The 20,850-nt window shown below is 42.2% G+C and overlaps 1 protein-coding gene across 1 annotated transcript in view; it reads right to left on the reverse strand.

The window, feature by feature from the left end:
* Positions 1 to 2,891: 2,891 nt before the first annotated feature.
* The window catches only part of LOC146557658 (uncharacterized), a 31,453-nt gene continuing 13,494 nt past the window's right edge, over positions 2,892 to 20,850 (reverse strand). Inside the window, exons 5-6 of the mRNA XM_085247707.1 lie at positions 3,689 to 3,869; positions 2,892 to 2,970 (exon numbers count right to left, since the gene is read on the reverse strand). Of these exons, the coding sequence (XP_085103833.1) occupies positions 2,892 to 2,970; positions 3,689 to 3,869 (260 nt within the window). The remainder of the gene's footprint in view (positions 2,971 to 3,688; positions 3,870 to 20,850) is intronic.

Consider the following 20,850-nt stretch of genomic DNA (forward strand, 5'->3'; position numbering starts at 1 on the left):
TCAAATACTTTTTGTTCATCCCCACAATCCCCCTTTCGACCTCTGGCACACCAGAGGTCGATACATAGGTTGTTGTTCACTCCTCAGTCCACTCGACTACCTCCAGATCCATCATCGGCATCATGGACATAGGGGCCACCGCCCCAGGGTCCACTGCCTTTACAATCACCTTCTCTACCAACCTTCGGGCACAAGGAATGAGACAACAACCACAGGTCACCAAAATACCCACCAATACAGATAGAGACAACATAATTGACAGAGCAAGCCCCTTCCACTTTCCCTTTTTTACTCTTTTTATTTAAACCACCCCTTTTCAAACTCTCAATTTGTTACCACTCCTTTCTGTAGGCGCGGCGATTTCCTCCTAGGCTGCTCTTCTTTCTTCGGCCTTCCAGGTGGACTACTGGTCGGCCCGTTGCACAGGTGAAGAGGTTTATTCTGCCTCTGTTCCTTGACACCTGCGTTCTTTGAAGACGAATTTTCCTCCACCAAGCTCTCGTGTGCGGGTGCACACTGCGACCAGTGGTACCAGGTGTCGCCTTTCCCTTTCAGCTGGACTGCTGTAGCCGTCCGGACGGTCACCTCATACGGACCAGTCCAGCGGGGCTCCTTCCACTTTCGCTTAATGACCTTTAGCCATACTGCCTTTGCGTCCGGTACCTCTCCGTTCCCCGTGGGTCTCTCACAAGTGACCTGTTTTGTAAAGCTGGACACAAGAGCTTTCAACTCATTAAAATATTCTGCATGAGACCTGTTGCTTGTCCTGGGCTGCTCCACCGGGACCACTGTCCAGGGTGCTGGAAACTGTCTCCCAGTCAGCAGCTCATAAGGGGTGAAACCTGTGGATTGGTTAACAGAACATCTTATGGTCCTCAAAGCAATGGGCAGGGCTGCGACCCAATTTAGCCCTGTCTGCGCACAGATTTTAGCCAACTTGTTTTTCAAATTTAGGTTCATCCTCTCTACCTTTCCTTGAGATTGAGGATGATAGACCATCCCGAACTTGTGTTGCACTCCCAACATCCTCTCTACCTCTTGCAAATCTTTGTTCTTGGAGTGAGTACCATTGTCTGATCTAATTCTCTTGGGAAACCCATGCCTTGGAATGTAATGATTGATTAAGCACTTAATCACGCTTTTCGCGTCTTCACGTTTGGTCGCCCATGCTTCGGGCCATCCAGTCAGAACATCCACACACACCTAACAAATACCTCACCCCACCTGGGCCTGTATCAGTCATGTCGGTATAATCAATCACGACCTCTTCCCCTGGCCTTTCTGGCATGAGAAACTTACCAGCTTCAGGTTTTACTGCTGGCTTTGGGTTGTGTGCCCCACAAATTAGGCACGTTCTGGCCTTTTCTAGTATCATCCTTCTCAAATCAGGATGCCACCATCGGCACAAATTTCTCTCCATCTGTTTCACTCCCACGTGACCAAGCCCGTGAGCCTCATTCACCTTTTGTTCCGCCATTTTGGCCGTTAAAGCGGGACGCCCATCTGGCCCCCTCCACAAACCGCCATCTTGCCAGGCTCCTTTGTTTTCCCACACCCCCTTTTCCTCTGGGGATGTCTCCTCCTGAGCCTGTCTAACTTCTTCCATGCTGTTAGTGCTAACCTCCTCTTCTGGGGTTACCTGCACCATTTGTCTCTGTCCTTTGTAGCCCGCTGCTTCCTTTGCGGCTTCATCAGCTTTCTGATTTCCTTTTGCCACCATACTGTCTGCTTGTGAGTGGCCTTTGCATTTTATAATACTTACCTCGTCTGGGTCCTCCAGGGCCTTTTCCAGTTCCTCCATTTCCTTTTTGTGACAGATGGGTGCATTAGTGGCCGTTCTGAACCCGGCTCTCTTCCACTGAGCCAGTTCCACATGAGCTGCTCCAAACGCATATGCTGAGTCAGTGTAGATGTTCACTCTCATGTTTTTAGCCAACCTCAGGGCTCGAGTTAGGGCTATCACTTCAGCTCTCTGGGCCGACTGTTGTCCCTCAATTTTTCCTGCTTCTTTCACCTGAAACTCAGTTCCTACTCTGCAGACTACTGCATAGCCGGCTTTTAATCCTTCTTCATCTCTGTGGCAGCATCCATCTGTGAACCAATCCTCAGCTCCATATATGGGCTCTGCCTTCAGGTCTTCCCTGATTTTTCCTTCAACTTGGGCTTTCTTAATACAGTCATGTGGTTCTCCTGACCCCATTAGGTCTGCCATATTTATTCCTTCATGTGTGAATATCAAATTTGGCGCCTCTAAAATTTTGCTCAACCTTTGTTGCGTCAGTGGAGTCATTGTGAATACCTGTGAGTTCACATAGGCCACTACACTGTGTGTGGTAAGCACTTTCAGTGGGTGTTCCCTCACTATGTGTGCTGTTTTCTGAATTATCTTTGCTACTCCTGCTGCGTGTTGTATGCATGTGGGATGCCTTGCTTCTGTTGAATTTAATCTTATGCTGACATACATAAGTACATCCCTACCTCCCCCTTTTTTCTGAAACAACACACCATTCACAACTCCCTTTGTTTCTGAAACATCAAGATAAAATGCCTCATCATAGTTAGGTGTGGCCAGATCTGTGGCTCTTGACAAATCCTGTTTTAGCAAAATGAACGCTGTCTCTGTGTCCGGCGTCCAAGGCAATTCAGCCTTCAGATTTCGAACACCAACTTTCTTGATCAGGTCCCTTAAAGGGGCAGTTTTACCCGCATAGTTCGGAATGAACTGCCTGCTGTAACCTGTCAAGCCAAGAAAGGAAAGCAACTCCTTCACAGTTCTTGGTTTTGGATGTGTCAGAATTTGGTCTCTGTGTGTGTTCATTAACCCCACTGATCTGTGTGCGATCACCCGGCCCAGGAATGTTACCTCTGGCCGGACCAACTGCAGTTTTTCTTTACTCACTTTGAAGCCACACTCCGCCAATCTGTTCAACACCACGAGCGATGCTGCCGTACAGGCCGCTGCTGACGGGGCTGCAATAAGAAGATCATCAACATACTGTATTAATGTACAGCCCTCTGGCAGTTGACATGGGGACAATGCCTCTTTCAACACCTGATTGAAAATTCCTGGTGAGAGTGCAAAGCCTTGTGGTAGGCGTGTGTACCTAAATTTCCGGCCTCTGTATGTGAAAGAGAAAATGTCTCTGAGTGACTCGTGCAGTGGGAGACAAAAAATGCATTCGCTAGGTCAATACATGTGAACCACTTTTGGTCCCCAGTAATTTCGGTCAGAGCTGTGTAGGGATTTGGTACAGACACAGTGTCAGTCCTCAGTATGGCATTTATTGCTCTCAAATCATGTGCCATACGGTACTTCCCTGTCCCATGTTTTTCCACTGGCAAAATAGGTGTGTTCCAAAATGACCATGAGGGCTCAAGCACTCCTACCTTCCACAGCCCTTCAATGGTTTCAGCTATACCTTCTTCTGCTTCAGTTTTGTGCTTATATTGTGGTCTGTTAATTGGTGTGTCAGACTTCAGCTGGAACAGGACAGGCGAACAGTTAGCTAAACCTACATCTGTGGGCCCTGCGGACCACAAAGTATCAGGCAATTTTGAGAGCTCAGCTACTGCATCAGGATGATCCATTCTTTCCCTGCCATGTATTCTGGAGATTTCTTTATGTTCTAAGATCACTGCATCGTTGGACAAACAAGTTATGCGATATATTTTACATTTTGGTGCATACCAGACATTTGGAATTTGGGTGCTTTGCCAGCTGGCGTTGTCCAGCGCCCGCTTGACCATCGGTCCCAGATCTCTTGGCCCATGACCCTCGTGGACCGCCAATGTAATGTGAGGGGCTGAATCCTCTCCCACATTGTACCAAGGCAGTTGTTCATCAGTAAATTTCACAGCCGCGGCCACACCTTCTGGTCCAACATAAATGTTATGTGTTCGCACATTCCACGTCTGTCCCTCAAGATCAGACTGGAACTGTTCCCGATAGATATCGTTATCTTCCCTATCATAAAAGAGTGTAACGTGGAAAGGATCTCGCGGGGGAATAGACGGCCAGGCTCATTATCCAGGGTTTCCACAGCTGATAATGTCTCAAAATGCCTTCTTCCACCAGCCTCCCCCAGTAGATTTCGGCAGTGGATTGAACAGAATGAACAGAATCAAAAAGTCATGTTCTTAAGAAATATGAAGAAAAAATGACCACAAAGACCTGACATAGGACCTGACACATCAGTTGATTCAACTACTGTTCATTGGAGCTGCATCAGAAATGGTCTCAGTTAAAGGATGGCTGTCAAGAAGCCATTATTAAGGAAGGAAAACAGGGAGAAAAGGCTGAGGTATACCAAATTACACAAGAACTGCACTCAAAATCAATGGTAACAGTTCTCATGGAGTGATCACTGTTGGAGTGGATACTCAAAACAGTAATGTACGACGCATTATTCATTGCCTTTCTGATAAGTAATGCAATAAGTTACTTAATGACTTCCTGGACAAAGTAACTCGTTACACTATTTTTACATTATTTTCTACCTGGAAAATCTAAAAATAAAACTTCAACAACAACAAAAAAAACATTGTCTCATAAAAACCGATTAAAAATATGAACGTTAGGCTCCACGCATAATCCATGCAATCTTTCTTTTAGTTTATACATATAAAACACACCCACAGTGATTCTACTATAGAAACATATACAGGTGGAAAGGGAGGCTAGTCTACAATGCTGACAGCTCATCACTTTGCCCATTGAAGTTCACACTCTGGTCTGGGGTGTGGGGCCTCCCTGCTGCTACGGAGTCGGGGTGGTCTGCCTCTCCCCACCGCAGGGAAAAGGGTAACACCACCTGGGTCTGGGTGCAGTTCCCCCCTCCAGGGGCAAGGGTACCTAGACCCGGTTTGTAGAGTACGCTTGGGGAGTGTGATCGTGTGTACAGCGTCTCTTTATGTCTGTCTCCACGTTGGTTGAGTGTGGAGTGAGTGCATATGAGAGCATGAGGGGGGGAATGGATGTTTGTGTCTGTGTGTGCCTGTATGTCTGTGCCTATATGTCAGGCTGGGTATCAGACGCCACCTCTCTGGGGACACCTCAGGCCCTCCAAGGTTTGGAGGCCTATCTCCACCTACCACCACTTCCCCTGCCGGTGGCGGACTCCCTCAGGTGTCGGTGCGTTGGTGGTTCTTTGTGTCTGGGGGTGGGCGTCCAGGTACACACCGGCTCACTCCTTGGCGGCCGCTTATCGGGGCCTGGAGCCTGGGGCTCACTCGGGCCCCTTCGGGGGTGGGGTGCCCCCCTGGCTTCTGCTCCGCGGCTGCTGAGTGAGCCCTCATCTGGGACTCTCCTCAGCTCTTACTGGAACAGTGGCGCGGCTGCCCCTCTGTTGGTCTTCCATGGTCTCTTGTGTTCTGGGGGCCTCTGGATGTCTGGAGTTTTGATCTCCTCCATACCTGCTTCACACCCTGGAGGACGGGGCTGTGGCCCCCCCACACTCCCTAGCAGATCGTTACATGGAGAAACCTTTGGAATACAAGCGCGCTGATCCACACAGGTATGCACACGGGTGTTCACTGCTCGTAGACCCAAATTACACCTTTCTTGGCTGCTACTTCGAAGCACATCTGTCCTGCGTGCTGCACAACAACATTGAATATTTAGTATTTACTGCTGTTTACACTTAGCTAGATTAATGCGATGGTGTTGTGTTTAGTATGTTGCTTTGTTTTTTTTTTGTCTTTTTTTGCTTGTTTTCTATTCTTCTCTCAACAGGTGATCCAGGAGATTTTTATTTTTTTTTCTCCCCCCCTTTCTCACTGTCCCTCTCCCCTTCTGTTTTTCCTTTCCTTCCTCTTTCTTTCTCCCTTTCCTATCCTATCATGTCTGTCCCGTCTGTAACATCTGAAAATAAAATATAATAAATAATAAAAACAAAGATCGACCAAATGGACCAATACGGCAATGCCACGATGATCCATTTGGCAAAGTAAATCCATTGGGTATCCTTGTTGGTCTTCAGACAACAATTCTGATGGCTAAAGAACCAAATGGGACAGGCGAGAAAAAAAAAAAAAAAAAAAAAAAGAAGTTCACACTCTGGCTGCTGGGCTGGGGCATCGTTCACTCAGCTTTAACATCATTCTAGGATCTTAGCTCATTTTATGTTAGCAGCTTGTCTTTATCGATTCTTTTGCACAATAAAAATACATATAATATCCATATCTCAAGTAAATTTGTAAAGTAAATTTGCATCCAACACTGGGAGTGATGAATCGATATTTCTGGCTCAAACTGTCATCAATATTTACAGAGGAGGTCAGAAGAAAGGCACAACAGAGAACGTCTACAACCATTGTTAAAACACGGTGGAGGCTCTGTCGTGGTTTGGACTGCATATCAGCCACTGGTGTTGGGAATCTTATCAAAAGTTTGGAAGTATGACATCCTATACTATCTGAAAAACATCTGATTGCCAAAGGCTTCATTTTTCATCATGATAATGATACCAAGCACACTGCCAGTGCGGTAAAATGATGTCTGGATAGATAAACACACAATGAAACACGGTCATGGATTGGCCTCACTGGAGGGCTCAACATCAACGAATGAGTGTGGGATCATCTTGACAGAGAATGAAACAAAAGGCAGCCAACATCCAAAGAACAGCTTTGAATGTCCTTCGAGAAGCCTGGAGAACTATTTCTGAAGACCACTGAAATTACAAGAAAGTTGTATAAGAGAGTACAGACTGGGTTGAAAAGTAAAGGTGATCATTAGAATTGTACAAACTGTTTTGTCTTATCAAATCTATTTCTATTTATTGTTGTATATTTCAATAAATCAAAGCACCTATTTCCAATTTTTTTAGTAAGACAAAGAAATGGGTGGTGACTCGTGACTTTTGCACAGTACCGTGCATAGGATTTTCTTGAAATTTGAAAGTCAATTACCTGACCCTCCTCAGGCACCGACAGGAGATCACTTCTGTGTGAAAGACAGTGAATTAACAAGACTTATCCACTAATTGCCGGGTAAAAGATAAAATGAAATAAAAATAGCTATCGATGATGTTTTCTGTTCTGTTTCGGTTTTGTTTGAAATGTCAGTTTTGACGATTGGGTGTTACTGATGATAACAATCTTAAGGTCTCTATGCGGTTGACATATTGATAACTGGCGCGATGTTAAACATAATTAGTCACAGTCTCCAGAAGATAAACTCTCTGACAAAGAGACAATAATGTCTCTTGTAACCCCTGTCATTATGTCTCTGTCAGGGAGCAATACACCAGATCTGTTTGAAATGCAGAAAAAAAGTTAAAAGCATGGGGTAGAGGTTTGGATGGATGGAACCAGACAAGCATTTAGATAAACAGTGAAAGGTCTTCAATCAAAACAACGACCACGTGATTTGGATTTGCCAGACATCAAACCAGCTGCAGTGAAACCTTCTGGGAAGGAGGCAAGCAAGAAGATTCTGGTTCCTTAAAACCTTAATCTTTATCGTCATTTCGACACACAAATGTGCTGCATTTGTGTAAAACTTACTCATACTGTGAATTAAATGAAACAATTTCCCTCAATTTATCCATTTATCTTGATTTCCTTTTCACAAACAGCTCTGCTGTCTGTGTGTTTGGAAGCAGGACAGGAAGCATTACAATTTGTATGACTGATGCCTTGATCCGCAGGCCAGGAAGCATTAGCACGGTCATTTGCTCTCATTATGGAAGAGTCACTGAATGACAAAACCACATCAATGCGTCTTCAGTACGAAGCTACAAAGAGATTGCAGATTTCACGTCCAGACGTTTAAGCCAGTAAAATTGTGAAGGCAGCCAGATAATGATTCGGTTTCCCTGTCTGAAGCTAATTAGACATTTTTCTGTAATTGTATTTTGGCCTTCTTTTTGTTACGTGTTACACAGAAGAATGGCAGGAAAGCCAAAACTGCGTGGACAAAAAAGCGCCCCAACATCACGTCCCCAGCAGAATGAGAAAAATGCTCTTTCGTGTTATGTTTCGACTGTGTCAGGCGCAGTGCTGTGACACGTTCCAGCTGTTTGTTTGTGTTGCTTAGGGATCCCAAGGACACTTAAGCTGAAAACTCCTGACAATGACACATAAAAGGAAGATTCATCAAAGTCACTGCTGTCCTGTTTATTTTGGCTCGTCGCAGCCTCTATGTTTTTTTCCCTTTGTCATCTCAAATGTCCTTTAACAAATGACACAGCGGATAGATGACCCAAACCCACTGGAGCTTCTGAGGGTACCCGGTGGTTTTCTGTGCTCCATCTGTTAATCAACACATGCACATGCATACCCAACAAGATGGAGCATAACCCACATAGTGACATCCCAAGAACCTCAACACACAAGACCAGAATGATATAATTGAGTTATTTACAAAGAGAACGGTCTCTAATTAACAGGTTTTGTCATATGGACAGAAATAAATGAAATGAAGAAACCTATGAGGATATCTCAAGATGGGAATATTTGTATATGCCTTCTGGAAAAGATAAATTATTTACTTTAAGTCTGAGCAGAAGAGGTCATGAATCCTCCAGTGCAGCACTCCATGAAAAGTTTTCTTAACCCATACATAGCAAAGTTTATTGTAGTTTTCAACTATGTCTGCCTGCCTGCCTGGTGGCGATACTACCCACGTTGTATTTATCTCCTGTCAGATGCGCCTCCTAATAATTCTGCCATTCCCTGGGGTCCCACCACCCAGACAGCATAGACCACCATTTCTTTCACCTCTACCCCCCCCCTGCTCAACCTCAGAGACAGGGACAGCCTCTTTCCCCTCCTTACTCACCCGACTATATTCTCCTTCTCTTCTTTTCATCACCCACCACAACCCCCATGTGTTTGCCGCACCTCCTTCATCCACACCCTTTTCCCTCTGCTAATTCACACATCTAGGAAAGGTTAAGCATGTAGAAATGTTGGTGTTTGCTGCCATTTAGGTTGCGATGCTTTGTAAAGCCAATGCCAGAATTTTTTTCTAGACACAGGAGGATCCATTAGCCTCAGAAAAATGTCTGTTTCAGCTCCACCGGAGCCAGAACTTAACTTATCACAGGAGTCTTGCGGAGAAGTCAAGCCAATTTGTCTTGTAATCCTTACCATTAACCAGTTAAAAATGGCCACATTTGTGAGTTCTTAAAGGCTTAATGAAGCGTGACCATCAGGTCAGGAACTATAAGGAAGCTGTTGGAGACACACTGCAGTAATAGAATATATAGTTAGAGCCTCAAGTTTTGAAGTTTTGGCCAGGCTGGATTGTAGTTTGTGAGTCAGAACTGTTTGTTTGAAGACAATAGTGTTTTTAGTATTACTCTGTGTAGTCAGGGGCAGGCCCTCCAAGTTACATGCACTGTTTAAAAATCTGAGGATTTATTTTGAAGCCTGCAGAGACTTAAAAAAAATAGTTTGGCAAGTTGGGAAAAGTGGCTATTTGCGTTCTTTCCGAGAGTCACATGAGAAGATTGGTGTCATTCTTATGTCTGTTCTTTAAATATGGAGCTCTGGCCAATAAGTCACCATCACAGCTGGGAGGACAGGTAGGTCAAAGATAAGAGAAAGATCTGCCAAGACAAACGTCTAAAGGCATGTTGCCTGTTCATGTTTTTGATTTAATATAATGATTAATGAGTTTAGCCGTTTGCCAATTTTAGTTTTGGGTGCAAGTTAAGCTAAGCATGCCTTGGCTGCATGCTAATATTTAAAGACAAGAAAAGCCACCTCAATCTTGGAAGGCAGTACATAACCACATATTCCCCACTTGTCAAACTATATTCCCGGAATTTCATGGGAAATATATAAATCCTTGGCTGCAGATATTGCCACAACTAAACTTGATACCTGAGGTTTGAAGCACTGGTTTTAGTTTACACTTTAAAGAACTGTGAAATCTAAGTCATCAAAAAATTACCTTATCGGCACATCTGTGTGCTTTTGGGTTCCAAGTTTTAAGGGTGGAAAAGCTGTGAGGAAAGGCAAGAGGCTGTATGTCAGGTGAGGTACAGGACTGGAAAGTTATGGGTAATTAAGAGGTGTATCCTGGACCTCCAGGTAAGCTTTACCTGGGTAAAAACAGGGGACCACCTAAGAGGAAATAAAGTCACGATGCTTAGCGATCTAACCTGAGGCTGCCGAGCACATCTGGTGAGAGCTGTGATAAAATAAAGTACCTGTTAAATCCATTATCATTGCAGAGTAGCTTAAATTACAGCTAGAGTACAAGAAAAAGCAGCTGTGAGAGTGAGAACCTGTGAGAAAACTCCCAATAACACATACTAACACAGGCCGGCAGGTTTACAAGGTGAGAGATTGACTACCAGTTGTAAAACACTATCAGGAAGGGGGCAATGCTGTGTCAGTCAGAGTAAGGCAATCCTTATGTCACTAGGTACAAGAGGAAAGTGGGCAGTGACCCTCTGGAGATTTTCCTTAAAAGAAGAAAAAAATGGTCTGTGTGAGATGTAGCAAAGGCAGGAAGATTTGCAATATGTGCTCAGTTCCATTCACCAAATATCTTTGTCTGTCTTCCAGTATTTCTATTATTGTGGATGTGAGGCAGAGAAGAAAAGGTCTGAACTTGCACTCAGTAAAAGCTCCCTCTCTGGGGACGTGCTTTCCAGGAGAGAAATCATGGGGCCTGACAAGAGGCCAGCTCTGGGACCACACTAAAGGGGGCCCTTTGGCATTTGAAGGATGGAGTGATGACAGTGGGACGTTGTTTGTGTATAAAAAGGAAACAAAGTGAAACAGCTCTGAACTTGTCAGCCCCTCTGCTTGTCACCTCAGAAAGAAATGTGCATTGACCCGGCACAGACAACTACAAGCCTGGTACCGCCAAACAACACTGTTCTAGTGTGCTGAGGTTTGCGTGTTCACGTAATTTGGTCTCCTCGGACTAAGGTTTGTTTGCATGAATGCATTGTTTTAAATAAAAATAACAAAAAATCAGGTAAACAGAGTCAGTTTCCAAATTAAATTTGATCCTGGAGTCTCTCAGGTCTAAAATTACATACACAAACTAGAAAAACAGCGACCGACAATCTTTCAAATTTTAACCAGTTGCTAGTTTTTTGTACTTAAATCCAGGTCTTACTTCATTTATATTGTGTTTATTTAAATAGCAGTAAATAAAAGAACCTCTGGAAACCCACTTTGCCATCAAAAAGTATTTGCCCCCTTCCTGATTTCTTCATTTTCTTCATTTTCTCACACTTAAATCAAACGAAGACAAATTAATTGGAATAAATACAAAAACTAGTTTTTAAATGATGATTTTTTTAAGAAAAAGCAAACTATCCAAACTCGCCTTGTTCAGTGTAGAAAAAAAATATTGCTCCCTAAACCTAATAACTGGTTGTGCAACTCTTGGCAGCAAAAACTGCAAACAAGCATTTGCGATAACTGGCAATAATTCTATCAAAGCTTCTGAGCCATTCAGAGATGGACTTTAGGATTATTGTCCTGCTGCATAAGCTGAGTGCACTTCAGGGCATGAACTTTAACTTTCCGGTAAAGAGCAGAATTTCTGGTTTCGTCAATTACAACAAGTCATCCAGGAAGCAGCAAAGCAGTTTCAGACCATCACACTACTACCACCATGTTTGACTGTTGGTATGATTTCCTCTTTGTGAACTACTGTGTTAGTTTTACACAAGATGTCACAGGACTCAAACCTTCCAAAAAGTTAAACTTATCACTCCTCGGTCTGCAGACTATTTTCCCAAACGCCTTGGGGATCATCAAGATTTCTTTGGCAAATGTGAGGCCTGGAATTCATTAGATGCTGTTTTGGATTCTTTCATGACCTCCTGAATAAGTCTTCGCAGTCTTCAAAGGTTCAACTCAAACTCTCATTGTGGTTCGCTGGATTCCCAAGGGCCTTAGACATTGATTTGTAACCCTTTACAGTGTGATAGATATCAATGACTTTGTTTCTCATCTGTCTCTTTAGATTGTGGCATTATGTGTTGCTTTTTGAGAGCTTTTAGCTTTCTTCATTTTGTCAGACAGGTTCTGTCTAAGTGATTTCTTGATTCAGCAGGTCTAGCAGTAATCAGGACTGGGTGTGGCTAGTAAAACTGAATTCAGTTACTTTTACACACAGGGCCCAGGTACTTGTGGATAATTTACTGCCTTAATAAGTAAAATCACCATTTTAAAACATTATTTTTTATTTACTTTATCCTATTTACATTATCTTTGTTTATTAATATTTGTTTAATATTTGTTTGATGAAAGTGTGTGACACGTGGAAAAAAATGTAAAAGTCAGGAAGGGGAAAAGTAAGTTTTTCACAGCATTGTAGTTTACCACCTGACAACAGTGTGACATCAAACAGTCTTAATATAGTTTATGTTTTAAGCAAAATTAATTATAAAACAAATTTTAACAAAGTTTAAAAGCTGTAATGTGAAGATATAAATTTTAAAAGAAGCCATTTTTCAATATTTTTATTTCTTATACTCATCATTCATATTCTATGAATAACCTGATGCAACTATAGCTGGTAGAGGTTGGTTCAATTTATGCAGAAGATTAACTCTGGCTGTGCTTTTAGTTTTTTAAATCCAGCTAATCAGCTCAGATATGTTGAATTTGCTTTGTAGTACACCCCTCTGCAGGCTTTCCTTGGCCTTTTCTTGGAGCTTTGATAAGCCCAGCTTCAGCTATCTTCATGTCTAGTGTTTTGGCCCACCAGCTGCTGGAATCCCCCTTCATCTTTCTCCTTATCGTTATCTTCATCAGTTCATGTACCGGTTTATCACCAACTTATCACGATTAGGTTGTGAGCAATAAAGTGTTGCACACACTTTTATATTTCTTTCGTTTTCTTGTTTTACAAGTGAAAGAGTCACAAAGTTGAAGGCCAAATGCAACCATTGAAACAGTACTACAACAGTTAAAACCGTTAAAAGGGAAATGAATGTCACAACTTACTGTTGTGTGGATTGTAGAGGTGTAAAGGGAAGATTAATACAGGAGGTACAGTTCACAAATAAATAGTGAACTTTAATGCTGAAACACAATTAAACAAAGTTCAAAGAGCATTAGCACAAGGACACAACAAGAACATATCCTGAACTTAGCAGACAAAAGAATGTGACAGATCAAAGACAAAGAGAAGGACTGGACTATTTATACACAAGGAATTCATTGGGGATTAGACACAAGGAGGGTAACTAGAAACAGGTGCAGAAAATCAAGACAATCAGACAGGAAGGAAGTCAAACAAGACACTAACTATCAAAAGAAACCAGGAAATAAACACACAAGTTTCTGCCTGTATAGTGAGTTAAGACTTGATAAAATAAGGAAATTAAAACCAATGACAATATTTTTACTTTTACTACACTGCTTGCACGCAGCAAGGATATTATTGCACTGGAAGTCAAAAAAGCCACCCAAAGCGTCTTTGTGATTTAGTGACCTGACACAATTTATACAGTTGGAAAAAATAAAGGGGTCGAAGGAGAGATTTTTTGCCGTTTGGGATACATTGCTAAAACACTTTGAGAAAATTAGAACGATACCCACCTAATAGATGCTTGACAGCTGCCGTACATCCTTTTTCTGTGTGATTGTGATTAACTTTGTGCAAACTATTGCCCTTTAAGTGCACATCTTCAAATATGGTGAATTTCCTTGTACCTCATTTAAATTCACTTTATTCATTTATTTATTTTAATTTTTTCCCCTCTGGATCGGTGCCCAATATGTTTTTGGGGTGGGGTAAATATATAAAAAGGAGCATTGTGGCCTTGCTCCATGTATATCTTTGTACTACAGTGTTGATGCTAATAAAAAAAACATTGACAATATTCAATAAGTCATACACACATTTCTAAAAAACTAAATATGTGTAATTTCAATTTTATTACTATTGAAAGTACCATAACTTAATAACTCTTTTTAAATCTTTTCTTAATCTTAAGTCCAGTCTTCAGTTCTTTATCATTTATTAGCATTGTGTTAGCCTCTTAATAACAGTTTCATTTTTGCTATTCTCATTTTGGACAAAGATAATATATCAACAGCCACAGAGGCCAAGAGTTAAATATAAATCAGCCTGTCCCTTATTCACAAAGAGGTTAGCATAGTGGGCATCTCTGCATGTTTGTAATTGGGGATTTATGTTCACTCCTTGGATCAAACTGAGAATCTTTCAGTTGTTAGGTGAATGTGTAAATCAGCACAAACACCCAATAACACATATATCTGGATAACAAACCTGCAGCTTCCCCAGACCTCATCCAGAAAGATACTGAGATGTTCCAAGCAAGCAAAGAAACCCCCTCGTTCTTTATATTCAGTTTGACAGCAATATGGTGACAGCAAAGTCACCCACCTTGAGGTTTAACTGTGGAACTTCACTAACTAGCAGGTGATGTCAGATGTTAGCTATATCTGTCTTATATACAGTCTACGGTCTCCCCCAGTGTCTCCTGCTGGTTGGACATGCCTGAAACACCTCCCCAAGTAAGGCATCCAGGAGGCATCCAGGTCAAATGCCTAAACCACCTCAACGGGCTATTTTCAGTGTGGAGGAGCATCAGCTCTACTGTGAGTCCCTCCTGAACGACAAAGGTTAACTTATTTCTAAAGTCGCCTCGATATTCTTCATAGAGCGCTAATTTCTGGTGTTTTTGTGTGCAATCTCTTGGTCATCACATACAGAAAAGTGTATGTATGTTGTTAGACCATTGAATAGACAACTTCACCTTCATGGTCAGCTCTCTTTTTTACTTGTAGAAAATGTGAAACTGAAGAAAATTGAACAGATTTCATATGTTTTTGTATGTTTGAAGTCAGCATGTGTATTTTTCTGTGTTTAACAACATGATATATGTCACTGTCCTATAAACACCACCCTCCTGGACCCATGTTGTTAAAGTCAAATGACCCAGTCTGGCTGGATGTCCTTGGGTGACCATTCAGCTGCATTTCCAGCAACCTGTTCCAGCCATGTCACGGCACCATGGATACATAAACACGCAGCTCATTTAGCACCAGCAGAACCATCCTATCACCTTGCAGGGGCCAGTCCCATGACACATCTTTTGATCACACATCCCTGACGTTTGTTGTGATAATTATCGGCCCAGTGGTGTTGGTCATGGTCTGACAAGGTTAGAACTGTGCGACCCTGCTGGTTTTGGCAGACACATGTCGCACAGTCCACTGAAATGTCACAATGCCTTAACAGCACTACTCGTGAAAAGTACTTGTGGCATCCGCCAGTCACCTCCGTCTCTCATTCCTCACAGGAACACATCATGCACACAGGTGCACACACATACACACACTCACAGAAACACTGTACAAAAACCGTTCTCAGTTACAGTTTGTGTTATGGTGTTGACTACAGAGTCACCTGCGTGGTGAGGGTCCTGGCCAGGTGGAGCAGACAGCTGCCAGGATCTATTTCAGTTTGATATTAAATAGAACAACCTAATAAGGCATGAAAACAGGGTCTGCTACTTCAGCTTCTCTGCAAGGACTCACAATGAAGAATAGCTTTTTGATATTTAGCAACCCAATAGGATAGGTAGCACACACAAACATACAGGCCACGGTGTACTCATTCAACTCTCCAGTCCTTCATCTTACACCTACTGGTTTATTGGCCTGACAGTCAGCTGCTGAACTCATGTGAACACGGGCTTCCCTCGAACATGCTGACTCATCCCTGCATCAAAAGAAAGGTTTGTATGTGAGCTCTTGTGTGGGGATATCATAATCCTTTACAGAGGGCTTTCCAAAATACTTTTCAGGATATTGTCCAAATGAGGTGTCGTTTAACCTCCTTGTGCTTGTAAGCGGCCCACCTGTGCTGGCATGGGAATCTACCCCTCCTCCTCATTTCTGTGAGGGACAGCAAAGGCCAAGCCAGGGCTGCATTTGTTTCATACTAATCCTTCTTATGAGGGAGATAGAGAGAGCTCTTATAGCAGGAGCCAGCTTTGATCCCCAGCAGATGAAGACAAAAAACACTTAAGCTACTTAGACAGCCTCCTTGTTCTTTCACTTCCTTCTTCATCTCTTGGCTCATCCCTCGCCTCACTACCCCCAAACATGTGTCAGAGGAAGGGGTCACTGAGGTTGTGCAGGGCAAGGCCCCAACAGATAGCACGCTGCAGATGTGAACGACCGATCTGACAAACTTTTCACGACACAGCCGCACTTATCTTATTTGTTAAGACTGTTAAAAATAATGAACACGCACGCATGTCTGCATAAACATCAAGCAAGAGAATCCCCCTGCAGTAGTCCGACACTCAACGTGTTTCCAAAGTCTGTGTACTAAATTAGCCTTTAGACTAAATAAGAAACAGCTGTGTTGAAAGTACTTACATATGACCGTCGGGCTCAGTGAAGGAAATCAGGCAGCTTGTTTAATTAATTTGTCTTTGCTGTGATAAATATCAGAGAAAGCACATTTGAATTTAAGTGTGTTATCACTGTTTAGACTCTGCCTTTGTCTGGGCACAGTCTTTACAATCACTTAACTTTTGTTTGTAACTGCCACAGCACACACAGAGTGCTCTGATAACTATCGCAATCATGTGACCAATGCCAGAACCTGCTGACAAGGAAATTATCGTGTGTCTGTTGATGTTTGTTTTCCAACTCCAGTGACATGAAGGACCTTTGCAATGACCCTGGAACTAAAGCGCATACAGACACAAACATCTGTAACATTTTATTCAAACTCCAGGTGTCCAGTGCACGCATGCCCACACACACACACACAGAGAAAAAGCAGTTCTTTAATAATTTACACCCACTAAGCTCTGAATAGATTTATGTCCTTAATCTTTATATCATTTTATTATACACACAATAAAGTTACCATTGATACAAATCTCTAGTTATCTTTTGGAATCTCGCTGTCTCTTACAAACACTGACACAAACACACACACATTTTTGAAGGAGTGCAGCTTCTGCTAGATCCCCCTCCTCTGTCACTCTCAGTAATCAGTCTGTCAGTGTGGTAATTAACCTACTGAGTAAAGTAAGCATGACTACCGAACTGCCCCTTCTCCGTCTGACATTGCTCTCCTCCTCTCTTGGATTTTTTAACCTCCAATCAGAGTTAGCACAAGTTTCTCATTTGCTCAGTGTGAGGGGTTTTGATGTCTTTAAGGCCTGGGGGTAAAATAATTACTTCACCAGAAATACTGGATTGTAACAAAACTAAATGTTTCATCTTGGTCGTGTTAGCTTAAACTCACAAAAGCATTAAAGTTATTCTTTGGCCACAACTTTTTATTACTTCTGACGTCATCATGTTCTCTAAAGTAGCTGATGCCAGCTTGAAACAAAGCAGCATTGCTGAAATGAGCAGTCACATAATCTTACATTTTTTATCTTCTTCAGAGATGTAAAACCCCATATCTGAACCAGGCTGTGTCTGTTATAAGGATATAAGCTCCAATACTCAAACGTTGCATAATGTGTCACATTCACAAACGAGACTTTGATACTCTGATGTTACAAGCACTCTGCTATGCAAGCATCAAGGTCTTGTATTTATCCCAGCTGATGTTTTTTACAGAAAGCCCCAACAGCCATCCTGTTGGTGCTTGGTGTATGGCGGTAACCATGCCATTGCCATTTAAAGGATGTGGTCAACCAGTTGAAGTCATCTGCATGATGTTGTTTGCACAAGCCATTTTTTATAGAATCCTGTGCTGGTCATGTGATCATTGTATCAAGCTGAAAACCATCAGGCCTCTAGCTGATAGTTCCAGGTTTCACTGGCACAGAGCTTGATCTTCAAGTAGATGGATATCAAGGATCAGATCTTGTTCAACCTCCGGATTGACTGTTGTCACCATTCCAGTTTGACACTTGACATTTCTTTCCACGTCTCTTTGCCTTAACTGCACTGACCCTGACACCATTCTTTGTGGCTTTTCACTCAAGGTCAGTCATTACAACAGCTTCATCTCATCCTAGGACTATTAGAACTTAAACAGATAGCAACATATCAGTTGCATAACATTTGTTAGTGCTGCAAGTATTAAAAAGTTTTAAAACAGGTTCAAAGACATTAGTGTCGACTTCATCATTGTGAGGATTGTACACAGTTTTCCTTAGCTGACAATAGATGTCTTAGAGGATGATAACATGTAAAGGGTGATCACTCTTCTAAAAATTAAAATCAATGCACCTGTTACCTAATTTGACAGAAATCTAGGCACTTTTCTGGCCATTTGACAAAGAAAAAGTGACTCTATAGTGAAGTGGTTTACATTTTCACCTAAAAAAGCAAAGATTCACTGGATTAATCTGGGGTGGACACAAATCCCATTGGGGTTTTTAGGTTGTGTCTGATTTTGGCTTCTCCTCACCTGTAGACGAGCAAAAGTGGGATTGCATTTTCTGACAATCAAATGGTATTTTAGCCTATTTGCGTCTCATTAAAATGTATCTACATTTTTAAACATTGACAGACAGCCGGAAGACGATATCTTGAACCTGATATCAGTCGTATCTTGGCATTCCAAGATATCCTGGCAACACATTAAAATTGGCCTTTGCCCCCAGAGGCTTAGCCAACAGACTAGCAGATGGATTTCTAGGATTCCAGGGTTATCTGTTTATCTATTAACATTTTGAATAGGAATAGTTAAAGGGTCATATTTACTTCTTTTTTTTTAGATCTTCCTTTGGCCTGGGGGGTACAGTTACAGTTGACGCTGCTGGACGCTTAGCAGGTGGAAACTAGCTAAAGGCTAAGGTTTAGCTTTTCACCTAACGGCTTGGATTTCATGGCTCATAGCTTTAGAGTTTTGATTTACACACACTGTTCTCGTCAGGATCACTTCCAGCAGTAGTAGCAGCAGTAGTGCAAAAAGCTGCAATAAACCTACCGTTTACTACTTACCAAGCGACAAATGACAACTTAGCAACTAGCTGATGGTGGAGCATGGTGGAACACTGAGCTGGTAAAGAGCCACATATTTCCCAAAGGAGGTGGTGGAGATTATAACCAGCATTCATCAAGTGGACACGTAACATGACACCGACTGAATGCCGGTCAGTCCGCTGGACATATAAAAACAAAACTGCATGCTAACAAGTTCGTAATATCATCTTACAAGGTGATGATGTTTTATGTACACAGTTTTGTTCCTGCGGTTTCTCAAGTGGAAGCAAAATCTGTTCATGTCAGGTTAAGGATTTTATTCTTTATTATTTGCTGACATTGCAAGTTTAATGACATGACTGTCATGGCTTATCAGTATCAGAGTCCTACATATCATTTGAATAATGGGGATATTTATGACTCATATTTTTGTGTCATATTTACTTTAAAACTGGCATATCCATGTGCCTCTCAGCCTATGAAGGCAAACTATGAATAATAACAAGATGCACCGTTTTTGGATATGTTTTTATATGGGGGGGGGGGGGGGGCTGTAGCTCAGGAGATAGAGGACAATCAGAAGGTTGGTGGTTTGATCCCTGGCTGCTCCAGTCTGCATGCCAAATATCCCTGGGCAGTATAATTTGAGACTTGACCAATAACAAATTGGTTTTCTTTTCTTTCTTATTTCCCAGTCACACAAGCCTATAGACAGCTGCAAACATCTGGCAACTAAAGGTCTCTCGGGAAAAATGAGCATCACTTGATTGGTTGATGAAATTGGTTTTTACTGCAGCACTGAAACTCTGCTTGTGGTTGCTTTTACTGCTTTGACTGCCAAGGTTATCTATAGTTTCCACGAAAGACGTCAACGTGTCAGCAAACACTTTACAACTACTTGCCAAGTGGTTTTAAAACAGTAAAAAAGTGCAATACAAACAGCAAATGGTGAATGATCACCTCTTGAAACGTGTTGGTTTCATCAGCCAGCCAGCCACAACTTTTGAAGACTAACATTATTAACATTCGGTTTGAGTCTGAGTTTTTCAAGTTTGCAGACAGTTTGTCTTCTGTGAAAACTATGGGTGGCTGCTGCAGCCAGCAATTTTTGGTGCAGCACTCTCTTTGAGGCAGTTTTTATGCAGTGAACCTCCTGCAACTACCGTTTTTCACTTGCTACCGGAGCTTACCAGGTGGTCGCCGATCGGTCTTTAGGCTTGTGTGACTAGAGCCTAACAGTGTACAAAATATTCACAACAGATTTAACTTATCAGCTGTCGCCATTCTGGCTTAAGTGCTCTTTGCAATTTATGTCTATACTCAGCTTATTTCTCTTGTATAATCTCCACCATTCTCCTAGTTAAACTCTCACTCATATCATATCAGCAATTTAAACATATCAGCTGACTTTAAACAATCTGCCAGGTCTGTTATTTGGACTATTCTGACAGAAAGCAGGTGGTGCAGAGATGTTCCTCCTAACCACAGGATGATTAATATTCTGAAAGACACACTGCAGTAATTAGGAATCAGAAGATTGTAGGATTCTTACAGATTTATTTCAAACCCTCTGAGTTGTTGGCAAGGCTTGTTAGAAAAAAGCTTGTAGTAAGTTGTCCTTGAAGGAAGAGTCATTTTTACAGCATAGGTATTCATTGCAACCACTCGCCCCTAATGGACACGTAAGCATAGCCTCCCTGTGTAAATGAAGGTAAGAAAGAAAGAACTCACAGACACACTGTGGGCTTCTTGCCTGTGGAAAATACAGAATGGAAAATGGACTGTCTTCACAGAGCAGTGAGGTTGTTCTTGGACCTGGCAGTGAGGCTCAGGTATAACGGGAAAGGATTCCTCAAGCATGTCTAAACACCAACCATAAGGAAACTTAGGGAGAGCCTGTGACAGATGAATGTGATGTGTTTCAGCATAATACAGTATGATGTTGAAAGTATTGAGTACCATAAAATGTATAGTCAAAATCTTCAT

Source organism: Mchenga conophoros, linkage group LG15 (assembly GCF_057382185.1).
Source record: "Mchenga conophoros isolate Kocher_MC1m ecotype Shallow Benthic linkage group LG15, M_conophoros_male_GT1.1, whole genome shotgun sequence".
NCBI classification, from domain to species: domain Eukaryota; kingdom Metazoa; phylum Chordata; class Actinopteri; order Cichliformes; family Cichlidae; genus Mchenga; species Mchenga conophoros.